The following is a 26,174-nucleotide window of genomic DNA, read 5'->3' on the forward strand; positions in this document are numbered from 1 at the left end:
AGTAAGCCCTTCCCAGAGCTGCGAGCAAGACAGTCTTCAGATAACTTGTGTCAGCTTTCAGCCTCAGGTCTGACTTAGCAGGCAGCAACCACCTATAAACATGAGCCCAGATTCTGTAAGCAACCTAATTAGTTCCTAAACATTTACACCAGTCACTCTCAAACTTTAGCAACCTAAGGACCACCCCCCCCCATTTAGAAAAACGGTTTTTATAGATCCACAAGGCTTCCTCAGTATTATTATCATTTTGATTTACAGTCCACCTTTCTCACTGGGACCCAAGGTGGGTTACAATGCTAAAAATATCATCCAGCCAATCAGTAAACAGATTACACGATATGATAACATATGAACCTAACAGTAACCATACCTGGTCAGAAAAAAAAATTCAGTTCAGTTGGGAAGAAAACCCAACACCATATGCAAACTTATTTATTTTATTTATTGCATTTCTAGACCACCCTCCCCGTCAGACGGGCTCAGGGCGGTGTGACAACATACAATTAATAACATACAGTTTAAAAACAATAAAAACATAAATAAACATTAAAACACTATTCCATATACAATAAACATTTCTCAATTGGCGGATATAAATATTAAAAATACAGCATTTTAGGCGCAGGGCTTGGCTCTTACATCAAGCCCTGTGCCACACTTATGAGCTCCTGCATGGGTGGTGGACAGTCTTCAATGGTATGGCCAGCGAGAGGACAGCCTAGCCTCCACCAAATGCCTGGAGGAACATCTACATCTTGCAGGCCCAGCAGAAAGATAACAAATCCCGCCGGGCCCTAGTTTCCTCAGACAGAGAGTTCCACCAGGTTGGAGCCAGGACCGAAAAGGCCCTGGCTCTGGTAGAGGCCAGACGGACCTCCCTGGGGCCAGGGACCAACAGCAACTGCTTATTAGCTGATCGAAGCGACCTCCAGGGAACATATGGGGAGAGGCGGTCCCGAAGGTATGCTGGGCCCAGTACGCATAGGGCTTAATAGGTCAACACCAGAACCTTGAACCGGACCCGGTACTCAACTGGTAACCAGTGCAGCTGACGGAAGATAGGTGTTATATGTGCCATGATTGGAGCTCTGGCAACCACTCATGCAGCTGCATTCTGAACCAGCTGCAGTTTCCAGATCAAGCCCAAGGGAAGCCCTGCGTAGAGCGAGTTACAGTAGTCTAATCTGGAGGTGACTGTTGCCTGGATCACTGTCATAAGGTCATGGGTCAATAAGTAAGGGACAAGTTGTCAAGCCTGTCTTAGATAGAAATGGTTTAAGGCAACAGGACAATCAGTATTGCATGCCACATCCTGGACAGCCACTTTTTAAAGAGCTTACAGCAAGCTGCATGTGCCCCATGGATGCTTTTGTCCTTAAAATAATGCAGTGAGACCCCTATCAGCTTTAAAAATATTTAAGAAATGTGTGTGTGTGTGTGGGGGGGGGGGTTATCTGTACAGATCAGGTCCCAGATAGTAGCTGATTCTATAGTGTCATCGCTCCAGGTCTTGATCCATCTCATTTTTTGACTGGAAGGGGCTTTGCACTGTGATGTAGCAAGAAACATCAGTTAATCAATGTATCTATTTCTGAACATCACTCCAGAATGCAGATCAAAACATCCACATAATGGGCCCATGTACAGAGAAGGGGGATTTTTGTAGCAAACCCAAGGAAACACCTAAAAAAAAGTGAGGGGACAAGAAAGTTAAAGGGAGGGGGGAAGATCTTGCCGTATAATGTTGCCTCTGCTGCCATTATTGGGGTTGACTACCAAGCCTTGTAAACCATGTCGCAGTATGCAGCAACTGGAAAGGAGGCAGGGTGAGGAGGAATTGAAAGGCAGACACATTGTGGAAGCAAGGCAAAGGGGGTGGGAGGATTGAGGAGGAAGAAACCTCTCTCCCCAATCCCTGGTTTCCAAACCTCTTGCCATTCCACCAAGGTGATGGACTGCCTGGATCAGAAGTGTGTTCCCCCCAGCCCATATCTTACCTGCTGGCCTGTAGTAGCAGCGGTGGCAATGGTCCAAAGCACTTCATCTGCATCTTGCATTCTTGCTTTCTATCTCAAGTATATACTTTGAGGAGCTAGGGCTTGAATTTGCTTTCTGCTACTGCCAACAATTACAATAGCCAAAGGCCAGTAAGATAAGCATACATACATAGTCCTATCCAGCAGACCCATACAAACATAAGCCAGAGACAGTTTTCCCAAATGCTCACCAAGAAAAATTGTAAGTTTACTCATCACTGATTAGGAGTACTACCAGTTGCATATCAGTATCACCAAGGGTCATTTCGTAGAAAAAGAGCTGGAGGAACTCATTAGCATAACTCATTAGCATATGCCACTCCCCTTGCCATCACCAGAATTGTGTCATTGGCATAACTGATTTGCATATGCCACACCCCCTTACCTCACCTATCCTGGCTGTTTTGGACCCAATCGTGGCCATTCAGGGCCGAAATTGGGCCCAAAATAGCAAAAAGGGGCTGAAAATGTCTGAAAAGTGGCCCCAAATGGTCAGAATTGGGCCGCTACTGAGTGGGAGAGTGATCCACCACCCTTAAGAGGCCCAATCCTGGCTATTTTGGAACCAATCCAGGACAAAACGGGCCCCAAATGGCCAAAAATCAGGTGGGCAGGGCCACCTGACGTGATCTCTTTGGAGAACTACCAGAACTGCGTTCCTGCGCGTTCCCCCTCAAAATGAGCCCTGAGTATCACCATATAAACTAGATAGTAACCTCTTAAATTCTCTACACCTTGATCCAAACTTCAATTTCATGCAAAAGATCACTACCAAGAGAAGGAACTTACACAATTTGTCTAGCATGAGCCAGATAACACGTCTTTTGCTGCTTAAACTAACCTATGCTGAGAAATACTAGTGTTCTGAATTTTGGAGTGAAAAATGAGGCAAAATACACTCATATAGGCATAATCTGCCAATACACGAATGTGCTTAGGGGATCTTCTGGTTCATTTGCTCCATCCCCCACCCTACCCTGAAACACAGATCATTAATGAAAGACTTCCCAGTTAACAGGAAAACATTGCTAGTCATTGCATCCAAACCACAGATTTGTTTGCTCCTTTCCTTGGAAATTAGAATTCCAAACTAGAACTGTGAATGGTAGATTCACACTGTTAATATCATTATGTATAGTATCCTGATTTGCTGCAGGGTAAGAACAGACTCTTTTGAAATATGTGCCTATACTGCACAGCCATCTTTCCACAGTATCAATTTCAGTTCTACAGTTGGAAAGGAGGAATAAACCAACCAGAGGGTTTCTGAGAAATACATATTTGTATATAAATATGGAATGTATAAACATTTGTGAACCAGGAATTTACGGAAATTTTGAAGCCATAACCCCACTACCTTCACCAATTGGGGAGGGGGGACATTGAAATTTATTTTATTTATTTTATTTATGTCATTTATGTATCTAGGGTAAATAGATACAAGTTTAAAAGACATAATATTAGCAAGAATCCAACACAGAGTAGAAAAAATACTGAAGCAGAACATAATCAGTTCTAGGACTAACATTAGACAACGTGGAGCACTGGTGGTACATAGGAGTACATATTTAAAGCAGCAGATAATATGTAAGGCAATATAGTGATGAAGTCTATGGTCTCTAACTCATTAGCGAAGCATCTGAGACCCCATCCCTACAATACAGCCTTCCCATTTGAGTAAAAAGCCTTTTTGAATAGTTTGGTTTTGCATTGTTTACAAAAAGACAGGAGAGTGAGGGGTCTTCTGACTTCCTCAGGCAGGTCATTCCACAGGATAGGGGCCACCACAGAGAAAGCCCGTGTACGGGCTGCTGCTGACTTCACCTGTGTGCAGCCTGGCACCTGCAGAAGATCCTGTTCAGATGAGCAAAGCTGCTGTGGAGGAACATAGGGAGGTGGTCCCGTAGGTATGCCGGACCAAAGCCATGAAGAACTTTGTATGTAATAACTAATACCTTGAACTGAGCACAGTAACTGACAGGTAGCCAATAGAGCGACTGTAGGACGGGAGTGATGGTCATGCTCCTGCTCACTCCTGATAACAGTCGAGCTGTAGCATTTTGCACTAATTGGAGTCTCCTAGTTAACTTAGATGGGAGACCAATGTATAGTGTATTACAATAGTCAAGTTTGATGTTACCATAGCATGGATCCAGGTGGCCAACTCGGCCGTGTCAAGGTAAGAAGCCATCTTCCATGCTAGAGTGAGATTGTAGAAAGCATTTTTTGTGGCTGCCTTAACTTGTTTTTCTGGTAGTAGCACTGGATCCAGTATAACTCCTAGGCTCTTAACCGAGTCTGCAAGGGTCAGACAAACTCCATCGAAAGTGGGGAGTACAATGTCTTCTCCCTTCCCAACAAGCATCACTTCCATCTTGTCTGGGTTCAATTTCAATTTGTTGCTGTCAGGCAGCGATCCAAGATTTCCACTGCATCCTGTGGGGACCTGGATAGTGAGATATAGAGTTGGGTGTCATCTGCGGGGCTTTTTTTCAGGGGGAACATGGTGGAACGGAGTTCTGGCACCTCTTGAAAACACTCAACAATAGTGCTTGAAAATAATATTTATTTATTATTTATTAGATTAGATTTTTAGTACACACTCCCCGCCGAGCACGCTCAGGGCAGAGCACAACATTTTAATTTACATAAAAACACATAAAAGCAGATAAAACATTACAATAAAATTTAAAACACTACATACAATATAAACTTCTCCTCAGATGGCGATGGAAGAGTTACTTCAAAGAATTACTATTTCAAATAAATCCGTGTGTTTCTTCCTCATTTCCCTCTTGAGAGTTCCGCCATCTCTTTTCCCAGAAAAAAAACCCTGATCATCTGCATATTGATGACATCCAACTCCACAACAGTGAATGAGTTCTCCTAAAGGTTTTACGTAGAGGTTGAATAACATGGGAGATAAGATTGCACCCTGCGGAACCCTGCAAGACAGTTCCTATTCTGGAGATAGCTGATCTCCGATGGCCACCCTTTGAGTCCGCTCCAAGAGAAACTATTTAAATCAGTCCAGGGCACATCCTTTGATGCCCACTTCTGTTTCCAAATGCCTCAACAGGATGGCATGGTCTACTGTGTCAAAGGCTGCAGATAGATCCAATAGAAGCAATAAGGAGGTGTGGCCTTTGTCTATATTCAGACGGAGACCATCCACTAATGCTACTAGTGCTGTCTCTGTCCCATGCCCTGGTCTGAAACCTGACTGGAAAAGGTCCAGAGCACTAGTGTTATCCAAGAAGGTCTGGAGTTGGTCAGCTACTGCTCTCTCAATCACTTTGCCCAGAAAGGGCAGATTAGAGACTAGGTGATAATTGGCCACATCATTTTTGTCTAGGGATGGTTTTTTAAGTAGCGGACGGATAACCGCCTGTTTGAGCTGCCAGGGAAAGTTGCCCTGAGTAAGTGATTGATTTACAATAGACCTCAGTGGTTCATTTATGTGGTCCTTACTTGATGTCAACAGCCAGGATGGGCAAGGATCGAGCGCACAAATAGTGGTTTTCATAGACATCAAGATCCTGTTAAGATCTGTCATCGTGATTGGTTCAAAGCAATCCAAATGTAAGCTGGATGGTGCATTTATCATTTCTTCTATCTCACTTGCATTGCAGCTAGCATCTAGATTAGAGTATTCATGCTATTTTATCAGCGAAAAATTTAGCAAAGGCCTTGCAGCTTATTTATTTATTTATTTATTTCAAATTTCTATTCCGCCCTCCCTATTCTGCCTTGTCTGTTCTTGGAACTGTAAACATTCAGATTTAGGGGTTAGGAGGCGTCTGGATATCTTAAACAATTGGGATGGTCGTGAACTAGCCAACACAATAGTTGCTGAAAAATAACGTTTCTTTGCCGCTTCATAGGTTCTCCAGTGGGTTCTGTGGCATGTTCTATCTGCTTCTGTGCGAGTTTTTCACCAGCGCCTTTCTAGACGTCTTCCAAGTCTCTTTAAGTCAGACAGCTCCATGATAAACCATGGGGCCGGCATCCGTCCCACGGGCTGGTTGATAAGGAGCAATGGTGTCAATAGCTTCAAAGAGCTTTGCATTTCACACTCCTACAGCAGCTACCATGGGGCATGTGTCTGGGATTCTAAAATCCCCCAAGGCATTTTGGAATCTAGATGGATCCATGAGCCTTTGTGGGTGAATCATTTTAACTGGACCCCCAATTTTGCGGGGAGTTGGGGCTATATTAACTTTTGCCTTCAGCAGATGATGTCTGATTATGGTTCAGGCCGAACCCTCGATGTTGAAACAAGGTTTCCTCTTAAGGTTTCAATGTTGAAACAAGGTTTCCTCTTAAAGGCACAGTGCAAAATATTAAGTCTAAGGTGTGGCCTCTTTCATGTGTAGGGCCTGTCACAATTTGTGAGAGGCCCAGGGTTGCCAGGGAAGCTATAAATTCCTGAGCTGGGCCTGACTTTGAACACTCAGCATGGATATTGAAGTCATCCAGAACAATAAGTCTAGGTGTCTCCAACACCATGTCTGCTAGCAACTCCACCAACTCAGAAAGGGTGCTTATGGGGGAGCTAGGAGGTCTGTACACAAGGATACCCAATCTATCTTTAATTTCCAGACAGGTACAAGCAGTCAATACCAGCTATAGCTTGTCCTGGAGATCTACAGAAGTTGAAGGACTCACAGAGAATAATAGCAACCCCTCCTCCTCGGCTACTATAGCGAGGTTGGTGTAGGACAACGTAGCCAGGGGAGTTAGTTGGGACAGACACACCTTGTCATTTTCCTGCAGCCATGAATGTTATGATTTTCTCTTCCTGCAATATCCCAGCAATGCATGCAACCTTGTTCCTAACAGATGTTGTTTTGCATAAGATTAGTGTAGCAGGGGTGGGTGGAATCCTAGAGAGACTGGATAAGCAGTGAGCATTACTGCTCAATGCTGGGCACCTTTCATAAGCCATGCTCCCATATCTACCAGCTCCCAACTGCACTTGAATAGTAAATTTGCCTGACATTTCTACCAAGCAAGTAAGTAGTAAGTAAGCAGCTCAGGATTGCACCCTACAACCACATATTAGAATATCAAACATACTGATGGTCTCAACTCAGACAACAATCTAGGGCTGCAATCTTCATATATTTACACAAGCAGTGTTGATCAGTTATTGCAATCATCTCAGAAGCAGTTTCTTCCTATTCTCTCTTGTCCTTCAACTCGTTTAGCTGGTGACTGCTCCCGGGCTGAGCACCCCAGGCTAAGAGCCACGGGCCAAGAGCCTTTCAGCTGGTGCCTCTCTGCCCAGTGCCTCAGTGAAATGGCCCTCCTCCAAGCATGCAGTAGCTGTGTGAAGAGATGAGAAAGCAGGGTAGAGCTAGGGCCTGTAGTGAAATGGCTTACAACTGCAGATCAAAGAAATGTCCTACAGGCATCCATCCAGCCCTCAGAAGGTCTCCTTGTGAGCAAAGCATCTCTCTGTCCCTTCAGCAACGTCTCCTCATAAGCAAGCAAACCTCTCTGCCCAGTGCCCCAGTGAAATAGCCCTCCTCCTAGCATGCAGTACCTGTATGAAGAGATGAGAAAGCGAGGTGGAGCTAGGGACTTGCTTTCTTATTAATTCTAAACTTACTCCGCCACTTCAACATAGAATGCATACCTTAGCATATAAATCTGTACTACTTGGCATATTTAGGGAATTTATGAGTAAAATGCTTTCATTTTCTACAAATAACACTGCAAATATACCCAGTTCTTAACAGAGTGCTGCAAACCGTTTCTCTATGTGCCACCTTCACACGTGGTTTTTGCCATCTGAGAGGTAGGAAAGTTTAAGAGAGAAACAAGTTTTGTAGTAAAGAAGTGTATTAATTGGGGGCGGGGGGGGGAACCTCCATCAGTCACAAACGACCAACTCATCTATATATCAGGTTAAACTACTCTTTGATAGTGTATTATAATAAACATTATAGTGTATTAATTATGGACAGAATTTGTCACATATCCTTGGAAATATATTGGATATTTCTCAGTATAAATAAGAATGATCTAATTCAGTAGATTTTCTTGCATACAAATCTTATTATACATTTGAATAAGTTATGCCCCATCATTAATTCTAAATACAAAATATTTAACAAGGGTTTTTTCAGTATTCCTGAAAATTTCCAATTTTTCTATTAGAAAAGTTGAAAAACAAAATCCCCAGAAAAGGATGCCCCCTTCCCTAAAAAAATCCAGTCTTTTTCTGAGCCTTCACATTACTATGAAGCTCCGTTTTCAATTCCATGAGCTGGACGGTAAGATTTAGGTCAATCAGTATTCACTTAGCCTCCACCGCAACATCTAAAATATGCTGATAACTGGCTGTTTTGCAAATGACTGTGAATACATGCTTGGAGGTTGAAACATATACACAAATGTTATGCTATTCTTGAGTGGATAAGGCATCTTAATTTAAAGCCAGTATATGGATTACTACTTTATAGATGGTGTGAAGTAGGCTTGCTAACTGTGGCTTGGGAAATCCCAGTAGATCCATGGGCAGTGCCTGGTGATGGCAGAATTTGGAGAGGGAGCTCATACTGTCATACTGCTGCCTCCTCCAGTGGAACTGATTTTTGTAGCTTTAAGATCAGTTGTAATTCTGGCACAATGTCAGACCCTGCCTCAAGGTCCATAACCCTTAGGAGACATAATAACAATAGTAATACCATTCGATTTATATACTGCCCTTCAGAACAATTCAATGCCCACTCAGAGCAGTTTACAAAGTGTGTTATTATTATCCTTTCAACAATCACCCTGTGAAGTGGGTGAGGCTGAGAGAGCTCCAAGAAGCTGTGACTGACCCAAAGTCAGCTGGTTTCAAGTGGAGGAGTGAGGAATCAAATCAGGTTCTCCAGATTAGAGTCCTGCTGCTCTTAACCACTCCACCAAACTAGAATGTCCAATTCACCCATCAATAGAGGCTGTACCAATCTAAGTTCTGATCTCTGTTAGTCCCAATCTAGTACAGTAGTGACTGCCAAACCCACATGCCTTAAGCCCCAAAGGTATACTTTCCTTTATGTTAATGTCACACTACACACCCTCTAGGGACAGAACTTCCCAACATGGTGTCCTGGCACCTTTTCTGGCATCCATCAAGTGTTTTCAGAAAGTGGGTGGGGCCAGGTGGGGCTACTGCCTAACACAGCTTCTGATTGACCACCAGAGATCTGATTAGCTGTGCGGATAAAAATACTGTTTGGGGAACAGCTGCCACCAAAGCATTCATTTTATTCTCTCCCCTCACTCCTTTTTCCCATTCTATATTTAAAGTTACTCCTCTTCTCCCCTGCACTTGACTTCCTCTGTGTGTGTGTGTGTATGTGTGTGTGTGTGTGTGTGTGTGGCTGTGCCTCCTGTGGCAGCCATTTAGTGGAGGGTTCCATCTCCTGTGTCAGCCACTCTGCAGTTGCTTCCACCATAGAATTCCAAAGGTTCCCAAGGGCTCAAAAAGATTGGGGAGCCCTGCTTTAAGAGAAGATGGCATACAGTCAAAGAAATAAATAAAACAAATCCATATCAGTTTGCAGAAAACTTTTATTTAACATATTAAGCATGCTGCTTTCTAAACAATGTTTTAAAAATAAATTCCAGAGTCACAACACAGCATATAAACACTTGCCTCAAAAGGAGCCTGCAAAACTCTCAAGCGTTCAAGGTCAATACATGATTGACCTGCAAGAGGTTTGCATGTGAAGACAGGAAAAGCCTTGCAGAGATTATAATGGGTAAAACTCCTGTGGAAGGGAAGTGTTTGTTATGACTACTGATGTGGCACAGGGTTCCTCAAACATCAGAGGTGCCCAGGCTCAGAATAGCTGCCACTTTTAGTAAACCTCCACAACATTTACAGATATGAGCAGCTTCATGGATTTCCGAGAAGATGCACTTAGAAAAAGTTCACGTACAGGCTTCTCTCACTGAAGTGGCAAACTTGTATCATACTACTTCAAGACTGTAAACAGCAGCTCATATAATGAAAGGTCCTTTCATACAACAAGCTCTCATGTCACATAATATTAGCATCTCAGGAAGAACACCTGTGCTGCTTCTACCCAGAATGCAAGCACTGTAATCGAACACCTACAATAATTAAACAAGCGTCTGTGAGCCTGTCAGCATCTATTAAAAAAAAGGCTGACCAGATCCTTACCATCTTTACCTGGAACCCATCCCCCTTCATTTTTAATTTTTTATCACAATTTAGCCTGATGAAGAGTTCTGATGAGCTCAAAAGCTTGCACAATGCTTTGTGTCATTTTGCTTGGCCCTAATAAAAGGTAACACCTGGATTTTGTTTCTTGTTCAAGAACATCAGCTTAGTATCTTTCTTCCTGACATGCTAGTTTATGTAAAAGAGCTTTTTGTATAGAAAAGGGCCAACCCCTCCATTTTGAAGCAGTTTAGTCTAGTCTCGGAGTTGCCACCTAAGTGAAGGCCGAACTACATGCCCTATGAAGTTCTGTGCTTATTTCCCCTAATTTATTTTTAGCAGAATGCAGCAGTGACTTTGATTTAAAAGGCCGGCACAGGGAGAGGGGCTATTTAATTTCATCCCTGCGCTATTTTTCTTTCAAACCCCACCCTCTTGAATGCTGATTTTATTCCTGCTGGAAAATATTCAGGTACTTGAATCCCCCTGCAAGGAGAATGTACCAGTCTCTCTTATTAAACAGAAACCACTGCAACTACATTGTTAAAAATATCTGAAAAATAAGCATAGAACTACACATTAACTGTAGCTCCAGAATGAGAGCTAGACACAGACTGCTACCTGAATCTAAGTTTAGCCTAGATATTTGTAATCATGATCATGATATGAATGCAGTAATATTACATACAGATTAAAGTAAACATAGCAGGGGGGGAATTGCAAACACAAAGCCCCACCATTGTATCTACAAAACCAAGTTCCTATGAGTTTACAGAACAAAGACAATTTGGCACCATGACTTTTATCTATGTGAAAATGCTTGATTTCTGCCGTAAAAGGCTATTGTTTAAAAAGGACTAATGAAGAGCATGTAGCATTTTCTTGATTGTTCTGCTTGAAAGTATAAACATCAATGGATCTCTGAAAAGCACCGCTAACTGGGTGTCTCTCCCCCTGCCCCCAGCACCACGCTACTGTTTATAAAATATTTGGCAGGATTACACATGCAGAGGGGTGGAAAGAACAGGGAGTATGGTCATAACTAAGATCATCTACATGAGGCTTGAAGGGTGTCAGACACAGATATTCTGTGTATACATGTAATTTATCTTCAGGTCCCCCATATGTAAAATCCACAGCCGCTGTGCTCCCTGCTGCCAACTGGTTTGGGGGGTAGCACTTCATCCCATGGATAGCTCTCACCATGTAGGTTGTCCATGTCATTGGAAAACACTGTATGCAACAACAGACAAATACATACAATGGAGACAGATCCACAGACCAGTATAAACAAAACTGACCAGCGAGTGAGAGCAGCTACCACATTCATACAGATTGAAACAACCATGCTGTGAGAGAGGCCTGGTGCAGCCTTCATGTTTTTCTCAGATTTCTATTTCTAGTTGATGATTAGAGGTAACAATAGCAAAATGTGAGCCTAGCCCTGGGACAAGGTTAGGTATCACAAAACTGCCACAAAAGGACTACAATAATTCTGGATGCCGTAGTACCCACATGACATGGCACGTGCCCAATGATTTCTTTAAGCTGGGCTCACATCTACTATGTGCAGTGTTAGCATGCCAGAGATAATTAGCCAAGATGGGCACAGTGCTGGTGCACTAACATTATGCACACACTGGGACTGGATACGTAAGAGGCCCACATTACGCAAGCCACTAGACAAATGCAAAGTTGCAGATCAATTTCTTTGTCTTGCCAGCCAACATCAAGTTTAAAGCAAGACCAAGAACACCTGCCTGCTACTACCAATTTTTTTTTAAAAAAAGATCTGCTTTCAAAATTGGAGTCAGAACAAAAGTTTAGACAATTTGTGTTACTTGAAAAATATATTCAAGTCACAAAATTCTGGTTATTATTTTGTGGCAGAATTTGAATTTGAATGTGTGCAGAATTCACAGGATCCTGATAAGATACAGATGCTAAACAATTATTCATTTTATTTGAAAACAGGACATACTGAAGCATAGTAGTGGCTATGCACACCAACTGAAGCATTTTACATTCCTACAAATAAATACATCTTTTAAAAAGGTGAAGTTTAAAAGAGAAGCTGTAGTTATATGTTTGTGCCTTTTCCCTGATTCCTTAAAGCAATTAGGAAAAGGTTTTCAGTTTAGTATTTATATTTTATAGACACCATATGGAGAAACAAGAGGAAAAATTAAGAGAACAGTTCACCAAAATAAAGAACCAAGTGAAGCTGCAATTCAGTACCACTTTCAGTGATGGGGAGTATTTCATGCGCATCCCTTTTAAGTTGTGTGCCTACAAATGATTCTGTACTCAAGAAGTAAAGAAAGTAGAAGAATGAACTTTTCAAGATCTTATGATCACTAGTTACTACCTATTACACAGCACAGATCTGTTTAGTACTGAGTGCACACAACACAAGAGGTTGCTCTTGTCATCCAGGAGTGGGGGGTTGACTGTGACCAAAGTGACTAAACTGGAAAAAACATAATTATGATGGTAGCTCTCCAAGTTCTTTTATAAATCTTCATACAGGATTAAATGGACATTGCAGAGCTGGAAAACTACAAAAGAGGGCAACCAAGAGGATTAGAGGCTGGAGCGCCTTTCCTATGAGGAAAGGCTGAAGAGTCTGGGGCTTTTCAGTTTAGAAAAGAGACAAGGAGGGACAAAATAGAAGTTTATAACGTTATGCACAGGGTAGAGACAGTAGACAGGGAGAACTTTTTCTCCTTCTTCCAAAATACTAGAAGTTGAGGGCAACCAATTAAGCTGTTGGGAAGTAGATTCAGGACAGACAAAAAGAAATACTTCTTTACACAAGGAGTTATTAAAACGTGGAATTCACTGCCAGAGGATGCAGGGATGGCCACAGGCATAGACAGTTTTTAAAGATTAGACAGATTCATGGAGTATAGGTCTATCAGTGGCTACTAGCCATGGATACTAAAAGGAACCTCCACATTTAGAGGGAGTTAACTTCTGAATACCAGCACCAGGAAGCAACACAGGGGAAAGCCTCAGATTCTACACCTCTATGCTCTGTTTCTGGCCCTCCAGAGTAACTGGTTAGTCACTGTGAAAGACAGGATACTGGTCAAGATGGACCACTGGTCCAATCCAGCAGGCTCTTCGTCAGGGCTTTTTTGCTGGGAAAAGAGGTGGTGGAACTCAATGGTGCAGCGTGGGTTGCCAGCATGCAGGGCAACTCTCGGCAGGAGGTGGCGCCCCTGGAGCCACACGCGCGCACGTGCTCCCGGGACCGTGCAATGACGTCACTTCTGGGAACTGATGTCATCGTGCAGGGTGCAGCCACTCCCCAGGAGCACTCCTGCAATTCGGGCTCACTCACCTCCACACCCCTTACTTGGCACCCCTCCACCACTGTCACCTGCCCCCTGGGAGCGCTCCCATGATTCAGGCCCACTCACCTCCCTGCTGCTTACCTGGCACCCCTCTGGTGTCACTGCCTACGCCGCCACCCTGCCAGCTCAGTGCATTCCTCAGTCAGCAGCCGCTGCAGGAGGGCCAGCTCGGCTCCCAGGGAGCTAGCCTCCCCGTCAGCATAACAGGCGGCACGAGCAGCTTTCCTTGGCGTGGCGCCCCCTAAAAAGTTTGTGCCCAGGGCGACCGCCCCTCTGCCCCTCCCCCCACTGCCTGGGCACAGGGCTGGAGCGGAGGAGCGCTGGGAAGGGGAAGCGCCAGTGCCTGGTCTCCGCGCCTGGGACAGGAAATCTCCTGCGCCGACTGGCCACGCATGCTGCTTTGCTACCAGGCATGCCCTCGCAGGCGGAGAGGCTCCCTTCTGCCTCCAGCCGGGGGAAAGCGCTTGAGGAAGCAGCAGTAGAGGCAGCCCCTCCCTGACAAGCTAGGGGGTGGGGCTTGCTCCTGTTTCACCGCCACTGAGGCTCAGCGTGCCGCGAAAGAGCCGGGCGCCTTGGACTGCACACAGGGAGGAAATGGGATCAGGGGGCAGGGCCACCAAACACATGATTACTTTCAAGAGATGGCGGAACTGTGTTCCACCGTGTTCCTGCTGAATAAAAGCCCTGCTCTTCGTATGTTTCACATAAATTTTAAAGTTAAGAGCACAGAAAGTATTTATCTAGGAAAGAATTTGTGTCAGGATGTAAGACTGGTGTTACTGGCTCAGGCACACACAAGGCATCACTAATGTAACTATACTAATAAGGTATAAGTTAGTACTATATTATTTGATAAAATGGGTATACCGTACATGACAAAATCCATGAATATAATTGATGGTGGCTTACAGTATTGCCATTTTAACATTTTCTACTGTTAATACATTTTCTTATGTCCATATCATCTTGTCCATTTGTGTGTGTTACAGACAAAGAAATCAAAACACCAGGAAAAAAACAATGAAACATATTAAGCTTTCATCTACATCTAAGAAGCTCCAATTTGTTTCCCATGATTGGGCTCCATATACATACAAGCAGCAGTTTAGATCTGTAGTTTCATTTGTTCTGGCCTCATACCATCAACGTACAAGGCTGCCACTGTGGCCAACCCGGATGCTGGACTAGATGGACCTTTGGTCAGATCCAGCAGGGTTCTTCTTCCCTCAACTATCATAAAACCTATGGGATCTAATCAAAGATAAAATGGTTGATTATCTATCATTCACCAGGCACATCTTATGAAAATAAAACCTAAGGAGGGTTCAAACAGGTCATTCGAGAAAGAAGAGTACCCTGCCATTGCTAAGATACAGAGATAACATACTGCAAACAGGACAAAAAAAAATCTTGGTTCCTGACTGTCGAGGTACCTAAAACTTGATTTTGATTTGAATTATTCTGAAATCCTGCTCATGGGTACTGAAGAATGGGTAGCAATGAAAATAAAAGCTGTTGGAGGGAGGGGAAAGACACCACTTCCTAAATGCAATACCACCAGAAATGTAAAATAGTATATCCTTCCCCATATAGTACTGCCCAGGAGAGAGATTATACTGTAGGAAATATCTTAGTTTGAAGAGGATCGATTAAGTGATCCTACCTGTACAAACACTTATGAAACAAGATATTTAAAAGGCTATTAGAACTGTAACAAGATATTTAAAAGGCTATTCGAACTGAAACACATGGACTTCAGATTAATGGCTGGGCAACGTCTTGCAAAAATTTCCAGAACAGAAGAGCATGATTGGTCGCCCACTTCATTGTCATTCGCTTTAAGGGTTATATACTGCAGAGTGCAGGCCCGCCCACATGACAGCCCAGTCTGTACATTTATGGTTCTGCTCACTTGTGCATCATGAAACACAAGAAGCAAGGCCAACAGGAAAGGAATCCTAATTTAAAAACATTACTCAGATACCCCACTGACACAGGAGAAAAAAACCTAGAAGGAGAGTTGTACATATAGAAAGCCAACAGAAACTCCTGAGGAGGACAAAGCCAGTCCGCTTCCTCAAAATTCGAGCCAACACATCACCTTTGAAAGTATTTCAAATGCAAAAGTCACCCAATTCAGGTAAAGTGTTTATCCTCTGCAAACCTCTATTTTAACCAGAGATCTCCGCTGGCTTCTTTTCAGCATTTATGCTTGCCAAAGATATGGGCTCTGTCTCCCCATGGGCTCTCCCCCAAAGCACTAAAATTAGACTCTTTCCTGCAGAACACAGGATCTTCTAGAGCCGATAATGTCCAAGGGATGAAGAATTTTACAACAAATATAGGAATCTGAAATATCCAGTAATATTTTGTGCACACCTCCAGCAGCTGCCAAACAGATCTTGGGCTTTGGAGACGAGTGTGCAGTAGAGTAAAAATTTTCAATAAAGCCGAGGCATTATAGCACTCTCTGTCCTAGGTGTAATTTTTACATAAAATGTGGAAGAGAGGGTTGAGTGGTGGCTCTGCAGCACAACTGGCCCAGCTGGAAGTGATGTGGCAGTGCTGTGGACAGGGCAACTATACTGGAGATCTATAAAAGATGTACACAACCGAGGAGCCATGACTCAGCAGGAGCTGTGGGGCTCACAAAGAAGGCAGATACAGCTCTCCTCTGAGAAAGCCTCAGTGTGGAAGGCAACCTGGAGGAGCTTATGAGGAAGCTCCAGCACATGAGCTTAGCAGAGGCAGTCAGGTGGTGGCTGCCACCTCCTCTGGTTACCTATCATGTCATTCATACATAAGAAATGGTGACACTGAACACATCCCCATTAGAAGCAGTGTTCTTATAGAGCTGTATTACTTCGCACGGCTTTTTAGGAATATAATCACAGTGTTAAAGGAGGCATTATGGTAAATACTTACACAGCAACAGGAGCAACACTGAAAAAGTGGAAACCCCAGCTTCAGTTAGGCTTTTTTACAAACACTGTGTGGGGCAGACAGATCTTTTTGACAGAGGTCCACATCACATGCTAACACTGAAGAGACGGCTACTGCCAATCAAAGCAGATAAAGATACTGACATACTTTTAAGTTCAACAAACAGAACACCCAGCTGGTTCTCCAAGGGAAGAGCTGCCTCCATCTAGCAGCAGTCAAGAACTTTCTCCCATGGCATTTTAAAGGAGCTGTTTGGGGCAATAATGGTACTTTTCTCCAATGAAAATACTGTCCAGTCAGTTCTGGTGCCTCTGGGAATGTGGCACTGGTGGACCAGGATCTGATGCATCTATGTGGATGGATAAAGCTGCTGGAACATCACAATGAGAGAAGACAGAAGTATAATTAACAGTAACATCAAAGAAAAATGCATAACTACAATTCTGAATGCCCAGATTTTATTTGCCAAGCCCACCCCTGCCATTAATGCCTATCCTATTCATTTACTTTCAGGGTTATTGTACTCCAGAAGGCTAGAATAGCAACAATAATCATGCAGGGCTTCCTTTATTTGATTTTTAAAGTGCCATCCTGAAAATTGACTTCTGCTAATAGATAACTTGCTTCCTAGCCTGTGTGTGTTGTGGGGGTGGGGAATGTGGGAGGAAGGGTGAGTTCAGTCGCTCACAAACATCATTAATGCATCTTCCCTTTTATCCAGGCCACAGGATGCAGAGCGAAAAACACATGCAAAGAAACAGCGTCAGCTTACTGCACGAATATAAGGGACTCCAGGTCCCGAAAAACCAGATTTTGAAAGATTCTTCTCAGTACCTAAGCCTTGTCTGGGTGTCAACGTAACTAAGGCTGTACTTATACTACACTAAATGAAAAATCAAACTTCTGAGCCAGAATAACCAACATTCTCTGACCAGGGATGTCAAAATCGACATCTATTTGTTTATTTGATTCACTTTATTATGTATTTTTTTCAGCAAATAGTGGGAGAGAAGCAGACAAGAATAAAGTTTGGAGAAAAGATGAGATATAGAATAAGCGAATGCTGCATGCATGGAAGAGGAAGCAAGGCGCTGTGTAGAGCACCCACATCTCAAAACCTATCTGCAGTTTGTGCAGGAAGCAGGAAGAAATCACTTCTGTTCTTTGTGAAAAAGTGAAGCAACCTTAGGAGAAAGGTAGGATCCCGTCTAAGCAACTGACTATCTTGTGCAGGATACAGAAGAACTCTTATACAAACAATGTCGTACGCACTGAATGAAAAAAGCTGCGAGCAGTCCATTTGCCCGGCACATATTTTCTGCACCTACCTATATCACAGGAAAGGGATGGGAAAAGAAGAGACAATACATTTTCTTTGGCCCACTGAAAGGGTGGTTGAAAGAATCAGACAAAAAAAAAAAGCGGGACCAGAATATGTTGCTTAGGAGTCCAGCTGTAAGACAAGGTTCTCTCCACTTCCACCACCCTACAAACACAGACCATGAGCCAATATGAACTCCATTACAATAACAAGATTGAGCCCAGCAGCACCTTGATGACCAACAAGATTTTCAGGATATAAGTTTTCGAGGATCAGCTCCCTTCATCAGATACAAAAGCCTGGCTCCATTCCAACAGGGTCCAAATGCCACTCATATTCATAAAAGGTGAGAGAAATCACAAAATATATAGAAACAGGAAACTGGCTCTCAGTGAATTAGGCTGGTAACTCTTTATGCAGTCCAGAACCAAACTATGATATTTGCCTGCTTCCCAGCACCAAGTAGAGAGAAGCCCCCCCCCCCCCGCCCTTTCCATGCAGGATTAAGGATGGGCATTTTAATCCATTAGGTTCACAGGCAAGACAACTGCCACACAACTGCTTCAAGAACTCTGAGTGGATGGCCTCACAAAGAAGAACTGTTTTTTTAAACTAATGCCTCAATGTGGGCCGCATATATGTAGCCACCCTAGCTAAGCAATGGCAAGTAGCCAAAGAGACTTCAGTTCTCACGATCATTCCCATGCAAACTGTAACTCTGCACTCTCTCCAGTGCCAACACTGTGTGTGAATCTGCCCCACAGAGTATGCAAGTTTAAAAACAAAACAGGGACAGGTAGTAGTTCCAAATTAATCCAAATTATGAAGGCATGGTTTGTACAGGAGCTCTTGGGCAAACAAAAGAGCCCCGAGGTTGTTCCTTCCTTTCCTGCCACTAAATACAAGCCTGCATCTTCAGTAGCCGATCATCATCTGAATTCAGTCAAATTCAACAAAACTTTCTGTAGGTGGGAAGGGGGAGGGGTCTATGACAGAGGAAGATTTGTTGCTGCATGTTTAAGAAAGAAGCTAAATTCATCACAATGACAGGGGAGAGTGTTGGCAGAGATTTGAGCTATTTATTCTTTTAGGAAAATCCTATAAAGAATGACACGAGGAAGCCTCTATCTGCAGTCTTGTTCATCACGTTGGTGAGGAGTCTGATAACAGATGTATGCAGGAGTGTGATTTAGTGCCAGGAGCTGGCCCCTGATGTGTATTAATACAGCGGCAAAGCGGAACGAGCCTCTCTTCATCACTCATCTCTATAAAAGAGGTGGAATCCGAGATGGCCCGATGCTAGGCAGAGCAAGCCCATTTGTTCTGCTGACTGATGGAGCCAGCTCAGGCTGTGTCCTTCACCTCTGCGGGGCACTCGGGTTGCATAAAAAGAGTTCACTGAAGCAGGACCTGGTCAACAAGTGAGATGAGAGCAGTTGGGCTCAGCCACAGATCCATTTGGAAAGAACTGTCTTGCTTGGAAAGGGTATGGGCTTGAGGGTACAGACTCCCAAATCTCAAGTATGGGCTGAATTATGACTCACTCCACTCTTTCATTCAATTCCTCAGGTGAGACTACATCTACAGTGAAGGAAAACAGGCCCACAAGCTACTCCGAGAGAGGAAACATCCAACTTAGTAATTACTGCAAGAATGGGGGAGAGGAGGAGAATCTAATGAGCATGTCCCATACATCAACACAAAATCAGGAGTGGAATTTGCTTCCCTAGAAAGTCCATTTGCTGCTCCATTTTAAAAAAGTAAACAAGTTCAAAATCTTGAAAAACAGGCTCTTGAGCAGGATAGAGGGTTTACATTACAGGAAAGATAATTCTGCTAATAAGATGCTTGCAGGTTCCTGTGCCCAAAGATGTGCTCTTGGAAAGCCATCCTAGGTAAGACAGGGGCATCCTCATTCACCATTTACATTTATAAGTGGCAAGGGTGGGATGGAGGGTTTTATTTCTAGATCAAAAGGGCTGCACAGATGAGGGCAGCTGAACCCTTTCCAGGCTTGCTGCTGCAACAACTCAATTTGGATCAGAATTGCTACATGAGGGGAAGGTGCAGCTGCTTTTCTCCTGCAGTTTTCCTGACCCTAAACTGCCCAGGGGGCATTATTTGCCCCACTTTGGGCTGAACATACAGTGAATGTGCAGACCCTCCGGGCCAAATAACCCCCAGGGCATTTTCAAGTCAGGATAACAGCACAAGGCGAAGGCAGGAGTCTTTCCTCCCCCTGTGCCATAGTCCCAATATGAATCGAGTCCCTATGTCACTTCTGAATTTAGTTCCAGCTGGCATCCTGCCGCAAGTCCCTATGGAGATCATATGGTAGGTATGAACATGTAACCTGGCCCCAAGTGTGACACAAGAAAGCCCTTTCCAGGTTTCTTAGTGCAAGTGAAATCTCCCTGTGACGATTTCTGTGGTAGCTCAGACAAATGTTTCACAATATTCTTCCAGTTCCTCTCATTGCCTTCTGATTTGAATCCCCGCTCCCTCACCTGAGGCTGGACTGGAAACGGAGGCTGTTGCCATTACTGGCTTTCTCTTTCTCTTGATGTCCCTTGAGCACGGAGGTCCAAGGTGGATATTTGCCTGCCTGAAGAAGAGAAAATAAACCTTATTGATTAAAAAATTAAGGCAATAAACACCATGCTGATGGTACCTGTACAAAGAAAGCAAGCAATCTTTAATGATCTTTTATCATATTCATTTAACACTCTACTTTTTCTAATAAGAAATCCACAAAAGAGCATCGACACTTTGCAATTCAAATATTATACAGCAGTCACCCACACAACTTACATGAGAACAAAAAGACAGAATATTAACAGTCAGCGCCGGAAACAGCTTGTAAAGCATTTTTAACACTCAGACAAACACAGAAACAGTCAGAAAAAAGTATCTGAAGGAAGCTTTGATTCTTGGAAGCTTATGCCCTGAAAATCTTGTAGGTCTCTGAGGTGCCACTGGACTCAAATCGTCCAGTTAGAAAAAATTGCGTGCCATCACCAGAAGAAAATACAACCTGGTATCAAGCTAAGAATGTTTAAAGTCCATCGATTTCAGTTTGTTTAACTCTGGGCTGGACTGTGTCCTTGTCTTAAAATATCTAGCTAAACGTCCTTGCAAGTGCGTAGACACAGTCAAACAGAAATCAATTTAGTTTCACAACTGGTTCCCTCATCTCTAGGCAGATATAAATTTTGTAAAGCAAACATGGTGGCTCCATGACCAAAGGTTTTGGATTATGCTCCTAGATAGCATAAAGTCTCCATTTAGTTTCAAGACAATGTCTTAATTGTTATAGTTGTTTAATTGCTAATTAGTGCACATTCTAAAAAGTATCTGGATTGGAAAATAGTACAGTTGTTGTTGATCAGTCAATCTACCCTACTTTACACACGTTTGTCCCTTGCTAAATTTTGTCAGGAACAGCTGCTCTTTTTTTAACATGGAGAAATCTTACCTAGGCACAAACTACTTCTGGTGGTACTATACTAATTCCAAAATGATCATTTTATTTATTTGCTTCATTTATGCCCTGCTTTTCTTACCAATGGGGATCCAAAGCAGCCTACATCTTTCTTCTCTCTTCTATTTTATCCTCACAATAACCTGTGAGGTAAGTTAGGCTGAGACAGCGTGCTGGCCCAGGGACACCCAGCAAGCCATCATGGCAGAGTGGGGACTGGAACCTACATCTCCCAGATCTTAGCCCAGCACTTTAACGGCCAAACCACACTGACTCACTCCTTCTACAATACAGACCTATAATAAGCTTATAATGTAGACAAAATGGCTCCTAACTCAGGTTCCCCGTATCACCATTGTGTTCTGTGCATGACTTAGGCTGCTTTCTTACTGCTGTTACGTTCTGGTTTTGTTTCTGAACTGGCATGGGGGATTTTGGAGCAAAGATGTTACCCTCTAATCATCTATTTTCCATTTTCCCCTCCACTTTGCTGTGACCTTTCCCAAATATGGTTTGGTACCATCTGTTGGGAAAGGTCACGGTGGAAGTGCCTTTGCATGCTGTATGGATTGGAAGGTGTGGATTTCTGCAGATCCCACCCACAGCACTGCAATTTTCCTTTCCCCACTCCACCCTTCCCTTCTCCCCTGCACCACTGGAGTTCTTTTCAGGCTTAAAAAAATGTAATTAACATCACTATAGTGTTAAGCTACAACAACATGGCAATTACCAATTTTAAACTATAGCACTATGTCAATTCGTCAATTCCTTTTTTAAAAAACAAAAAGTGCTCCAGTGGTGGAGCTGCAGGAGACCAGGGAATGGTAAGTGTGGGGGAAACTACTGTGGGAGACAGGGTTGCCACTGCAGGTACTTCTGCATTCACAGTGGCAATGGAAGGAACACAGAAAGTTGTTGCCATGTGTATGCAGCCTTAGTAACCATCATCATAATCTGCATTAAGACTAAGAAACTTGAACTACTCCCACCCAGTCCAATATTGTTAAAATGCTACATAAAACAAAGGCAATGAAATCAGAGTTGGTATGGCAGATAACTGTTTTTCTATCTATTGTAAAAATGATGTGTTTCTGGAAAAAATGGGGCAGCCTCCTGCCACAAGACCTCCCCCATTTAACAAACAATAATATTTGGCTTTAGTCACATCACGAAAAAACAAGACTTACTGGAAAAGACAATAATGCCAAGTTGAAAATAGTAGGGAGAGAGGAAGGACCCAACATGACATGGAGTGACTCAATAAAGGAAGCCACGGCCTTCAGTTTGCAAGACCTGAGCAAGGTTGTCAATGACAGGACATTTTGAAGGTCATAAATTCACAGAGTCACCATAATGTGGTTGAGATGTGAAGGCACATCACACACACATTGTTTTACATCTGATCAAATGGCAACAAGATACAAGAGAACTAACTTGTGATATCACCATACCAGTTCTTGACAAAATATAAAATTATACCTGTGCTAAGGGTCAGAAGTGTCAGAATTTTTTCATGAACTGAAATTTTAAAAGATGTCTAGTTGTGCAGGTGTCTAGCCAGACAGACCCACCAGCATGTGCTCATACAGGCCTAGTGGGCCATAAATCTCTATAACATACATTTCATTCAAGTTTATCCTTTATTGATTACCTTCCCTCTTGTTAATAAATCAGGAGCTTATTGATCTCTCACTGGCTTTGTCTAAGCTGCTGATAAAAGTGTCAACTTCAAGCTCTAGCTGCAATGCTTACCCAGCTGCTCCTCGGACTCTCATCCCAATAATAAATGCAGCAAATAAAACTATATAGATTGCCATGAAAAACATGTGGTTTAGTTCCTTATATACAACTCTGCACCACCCCCATGCAAAATGGCTAGGTACAGATCTGAGTTTTTAAAATAGGATTAAGTTTCCACTAATAGTAACCACCAAACTTTCATTAGAGCTACCCAGGTCTCAAAATTCTACTTAGGGAGTATAAAAAGAGGTAAGAATGCTAAGGCACTTAGCTACCCACCCCCATATATTTGAAACATTTTTATGCTGAAACATTTCCACCTAAATGGGGTCCCTAAGTCATCAGATATGAAGACATGAAAACATTTGAACATTAAAACAGCATTTAAAATATATAAAATAATTCAACAAAAACATATACACACAAACACACAACACCAAACCCAGAGAGAAGAGCAAACAAGAGTTACTGGGAGTATGCCAAATGAAACAAAAAAAGTCTTCACTCACTCAAGGACAGATAGAGACAGACAGACAAATCCCTCCAGGAAAGGAGTACCATAATTTTGGCACCATGACCAAGAAGGATCTTTCTCAGGTTACCACCTGTCTAGCCTCAGCTGGTGGAGGCACTCGAAGCAGGACCTCCAAAGATGCCCAGAGTGGATTGATAGGTTCATATGGGAGAAGGTGGTCCTTAAGATAAAGCCACATGGGGCTTTAAAGGCCAATACCAACTCCTTGAACTGAGTCTGGAAGCAAACTCCGTGAAAATGGAACAAGATTGGCATTACATAATCCCTATAACCATTCCAGTCACTCTGGCCGCAGCACTTTGTATCACTTGTAGCTTCTGGACAGTTTTCAAAGGCTGCCCCATGTACAGCACACTGCAGTAATCTAATCTAGATGTTACCGTGGCATGTGCCACAGTGACAAGATCTTTCCTTTTTCTGGGTGGCTCACATCCCTCCCCACATCTTACTGAAGAAAAGCTAGCATGCTGCTTTTCACCTGGCAGATGCTGTCATTCCATACTGGAGCTACATGCCCCAGAAATCAATACAAGGTGCTCTTTATCATTTTCTAAGTACCAACAGATTGTACATACGTCTCTTCCAGCAACATCTTTGGAGGCAATGGTGTTGCTCACATCAAAAGAGTTTGAAAGAGACCTGACAAATACCCTTTCCCATCATTGGCTGGAATACTAAGGATGGCACATAGGTGACTGGACATGCTCAATACATGTGCCCTGTTTCCATACTGTAAATCAGCTACTAGAGCTGAGGTTCTGAGGGTATGTCAAACCATCCCCCCATGCCTTAGTATTGACCATCCACATTCTAAGAATCTTAACCTCAAAGGTCTAAAAGAGAAGTTGTTCAGCAGGATTTTTTCCCCCTGTTCAGAGAAAGAAGAAAATTATTCTATTTACAAAGCTTTTAGGGCTACAAAAACATTACTTTGGTTGTAAAGCTTACTTCCCCTAACGCTTATGCTGAAAATATGCTGGAACTAGACATTACAATGAAAAAAGCACATTGATTAAACAGAGTTCATAAAAAGCTGGCAATATTTCGTTTTAGAGTAATAGCCATATGAAGCTTTGCTTTCAAGACTAAAAAGGGCCTCCGTTGAGAAAGTCATTTTAGTAGATTAGGTGGGTAGCCCATGTTGCTCTGCAGTAGAACAGAGTAGGAGCTCTGACTCGCAAAAGCTTACATTGTGAGTTCTAAGTTTTTGAGTATTAGCCCCCGGCAAAAGCCCACATTCTACTGAAACAGTTCAGCGCTTTTAACTTAACCTGCTCCAAGGTTTCCAAAGAAAAGTATGTGGACTAGAGTATGGAAGTTACTACAGGTGTTTATTGTTCTACTCCTTTCCAAACAAAATATAGTTACCCTCATGTAAAATGGAATATTCAGCAGAACTCACACTTCGTATCAAGGTTAGTTATGCAGTACTCAGCTCAGCTGCAAATACAGACCACATAAAAGATACTTTTTCTAAGCCTTGAGGGTATTTCTGATGGCTTCAAAGGTCAAAATTAATAGAGAGAATAGAGATCCTCCTCCCCTTTGAAACAACACAAGCCAGCTGGGCACACAAGTCTGATCTACACATCACAAGTAGACGTCTCTGCAAGGTGTACATCCAATCACTGCACTGAACACAGTGTTTATGCGTGCAAGAATTAACCCATTATGGTGGAACAAAAGGCTAAAAAGGTCTAAGTATCAACAGGAAAATGGTGGAAGGAACATTAACAATTTGAGATAAGCAGATGACACCACGTTACTGGCAGAAAATAGTGAAGACTTGAAATGACTACTGATGAAGATGAAAGGTCAAAGCGCCAAAGCAGGATTACAGCTGAACATCAAGACAAGAGTAATGACTACCGAGGAATTACACAATTTTAAAGTTGACAATGCGGAAATTGAAACTGTTCAAGATTTTCTATTTCTTGGCTAAAACATCATCAACCAAAAGGGAGACTGCAATGAAGAAATCAGAAGATTGAGACTTAGAAGAGCAGCAGTGAGGGAGCTAGAGAAGATCCTTAAAGATAAAGATGTCTCTCTGGGAACCAAGATCAAGATAATCCAAACTATGGTATTCCATTACTATGTCTGGGTGTGAAAGTTGAACAGTGAAGAAAGCTGACTTGAAGAAAACGGATTCATTTGACATTTGGTGCTGGAGGAGAGTTTTGCTGATACCATGGAAAGCCAAATGACAAATAAGTGGGTACTAGATCAAATCAAGCCTGAATTCTCCCTAGAAGCTAACATGCCAAAACTGAGACTATCATACTTTGGCCACATTAGGAGAAGACAAGATTCTCTGGAAAAGTCAATAATAGTAGGAAAAGTGGAAGGCAGTAGGAAAAGAGGAAGACCTAAAATGAGGTGGCTTGATTCAATAAAATAAGCCACGTCCTCCAGTTCACAGAATCAGAGCAAGTCTGTTAATGACAGAACGTTTTGGAGGTCTTTCATTCATAGGGTCACCATAGGTCAGAGGTGACTTGACAGCACATAACACATCAACAGACAGCCCAAGTAAATTCAAAGAACTGCTTCCACCGGATTGGCCTATCCGGA

General features: G+C 42.9%; 1 protein-coding gene across 3 annotated transcripts in view; it reads right to left on the reverse strand.

Moving 5' to 3' along the window:
* Positions 1-9,587: 9,587 nt before the first annotated feature.
* Positions 9,588-26,174, reverse strand: part of GPATCH2L (G-patch domain containing 2 like) — a 41,476-nt gene continuing 24,889 nt past the window's right edge. For 2 of the 3 annotated variants that reach the window (XM_054970985.1, XM_054970987.1), the window contains 2 exons: positions 20,352-20,449; positions 9,588-16,893 (listed from right to left, as the gene is read on the reverse strand). In XM_054970985.1, coding sequence (XP_054826960.1) covers positions 16,820-16,893; positions 20,352-20,449 — 172 coding nt within the window. In that variant the 3' untranslated portion in view covers positions 9,588-16,819. The remainder of the gene's footprint in view (positions 16,894-20,351; positions 20,450-26,174) is intronic. The other variant, XM_054970986.1, reaches the window with a different exon arrangement.

The sequence above is a fragment of the Eublepharis macularius genome, chromosome 2 (assembly GCF_028583425.1).
Source record: "Eublepharis macularius isolate TG4126 chromosome 2, MPM_Emac_v1.0, whole genome shotgun sequence".
In the NCBI taxonomy this organism is placed as follows: domain Eukaryota; kingdom Metazoa; phylum Chordata; class Lepidosauria; order Squamata; family Eublepharidae; genus Eublepharis; species Eublepharis macularius.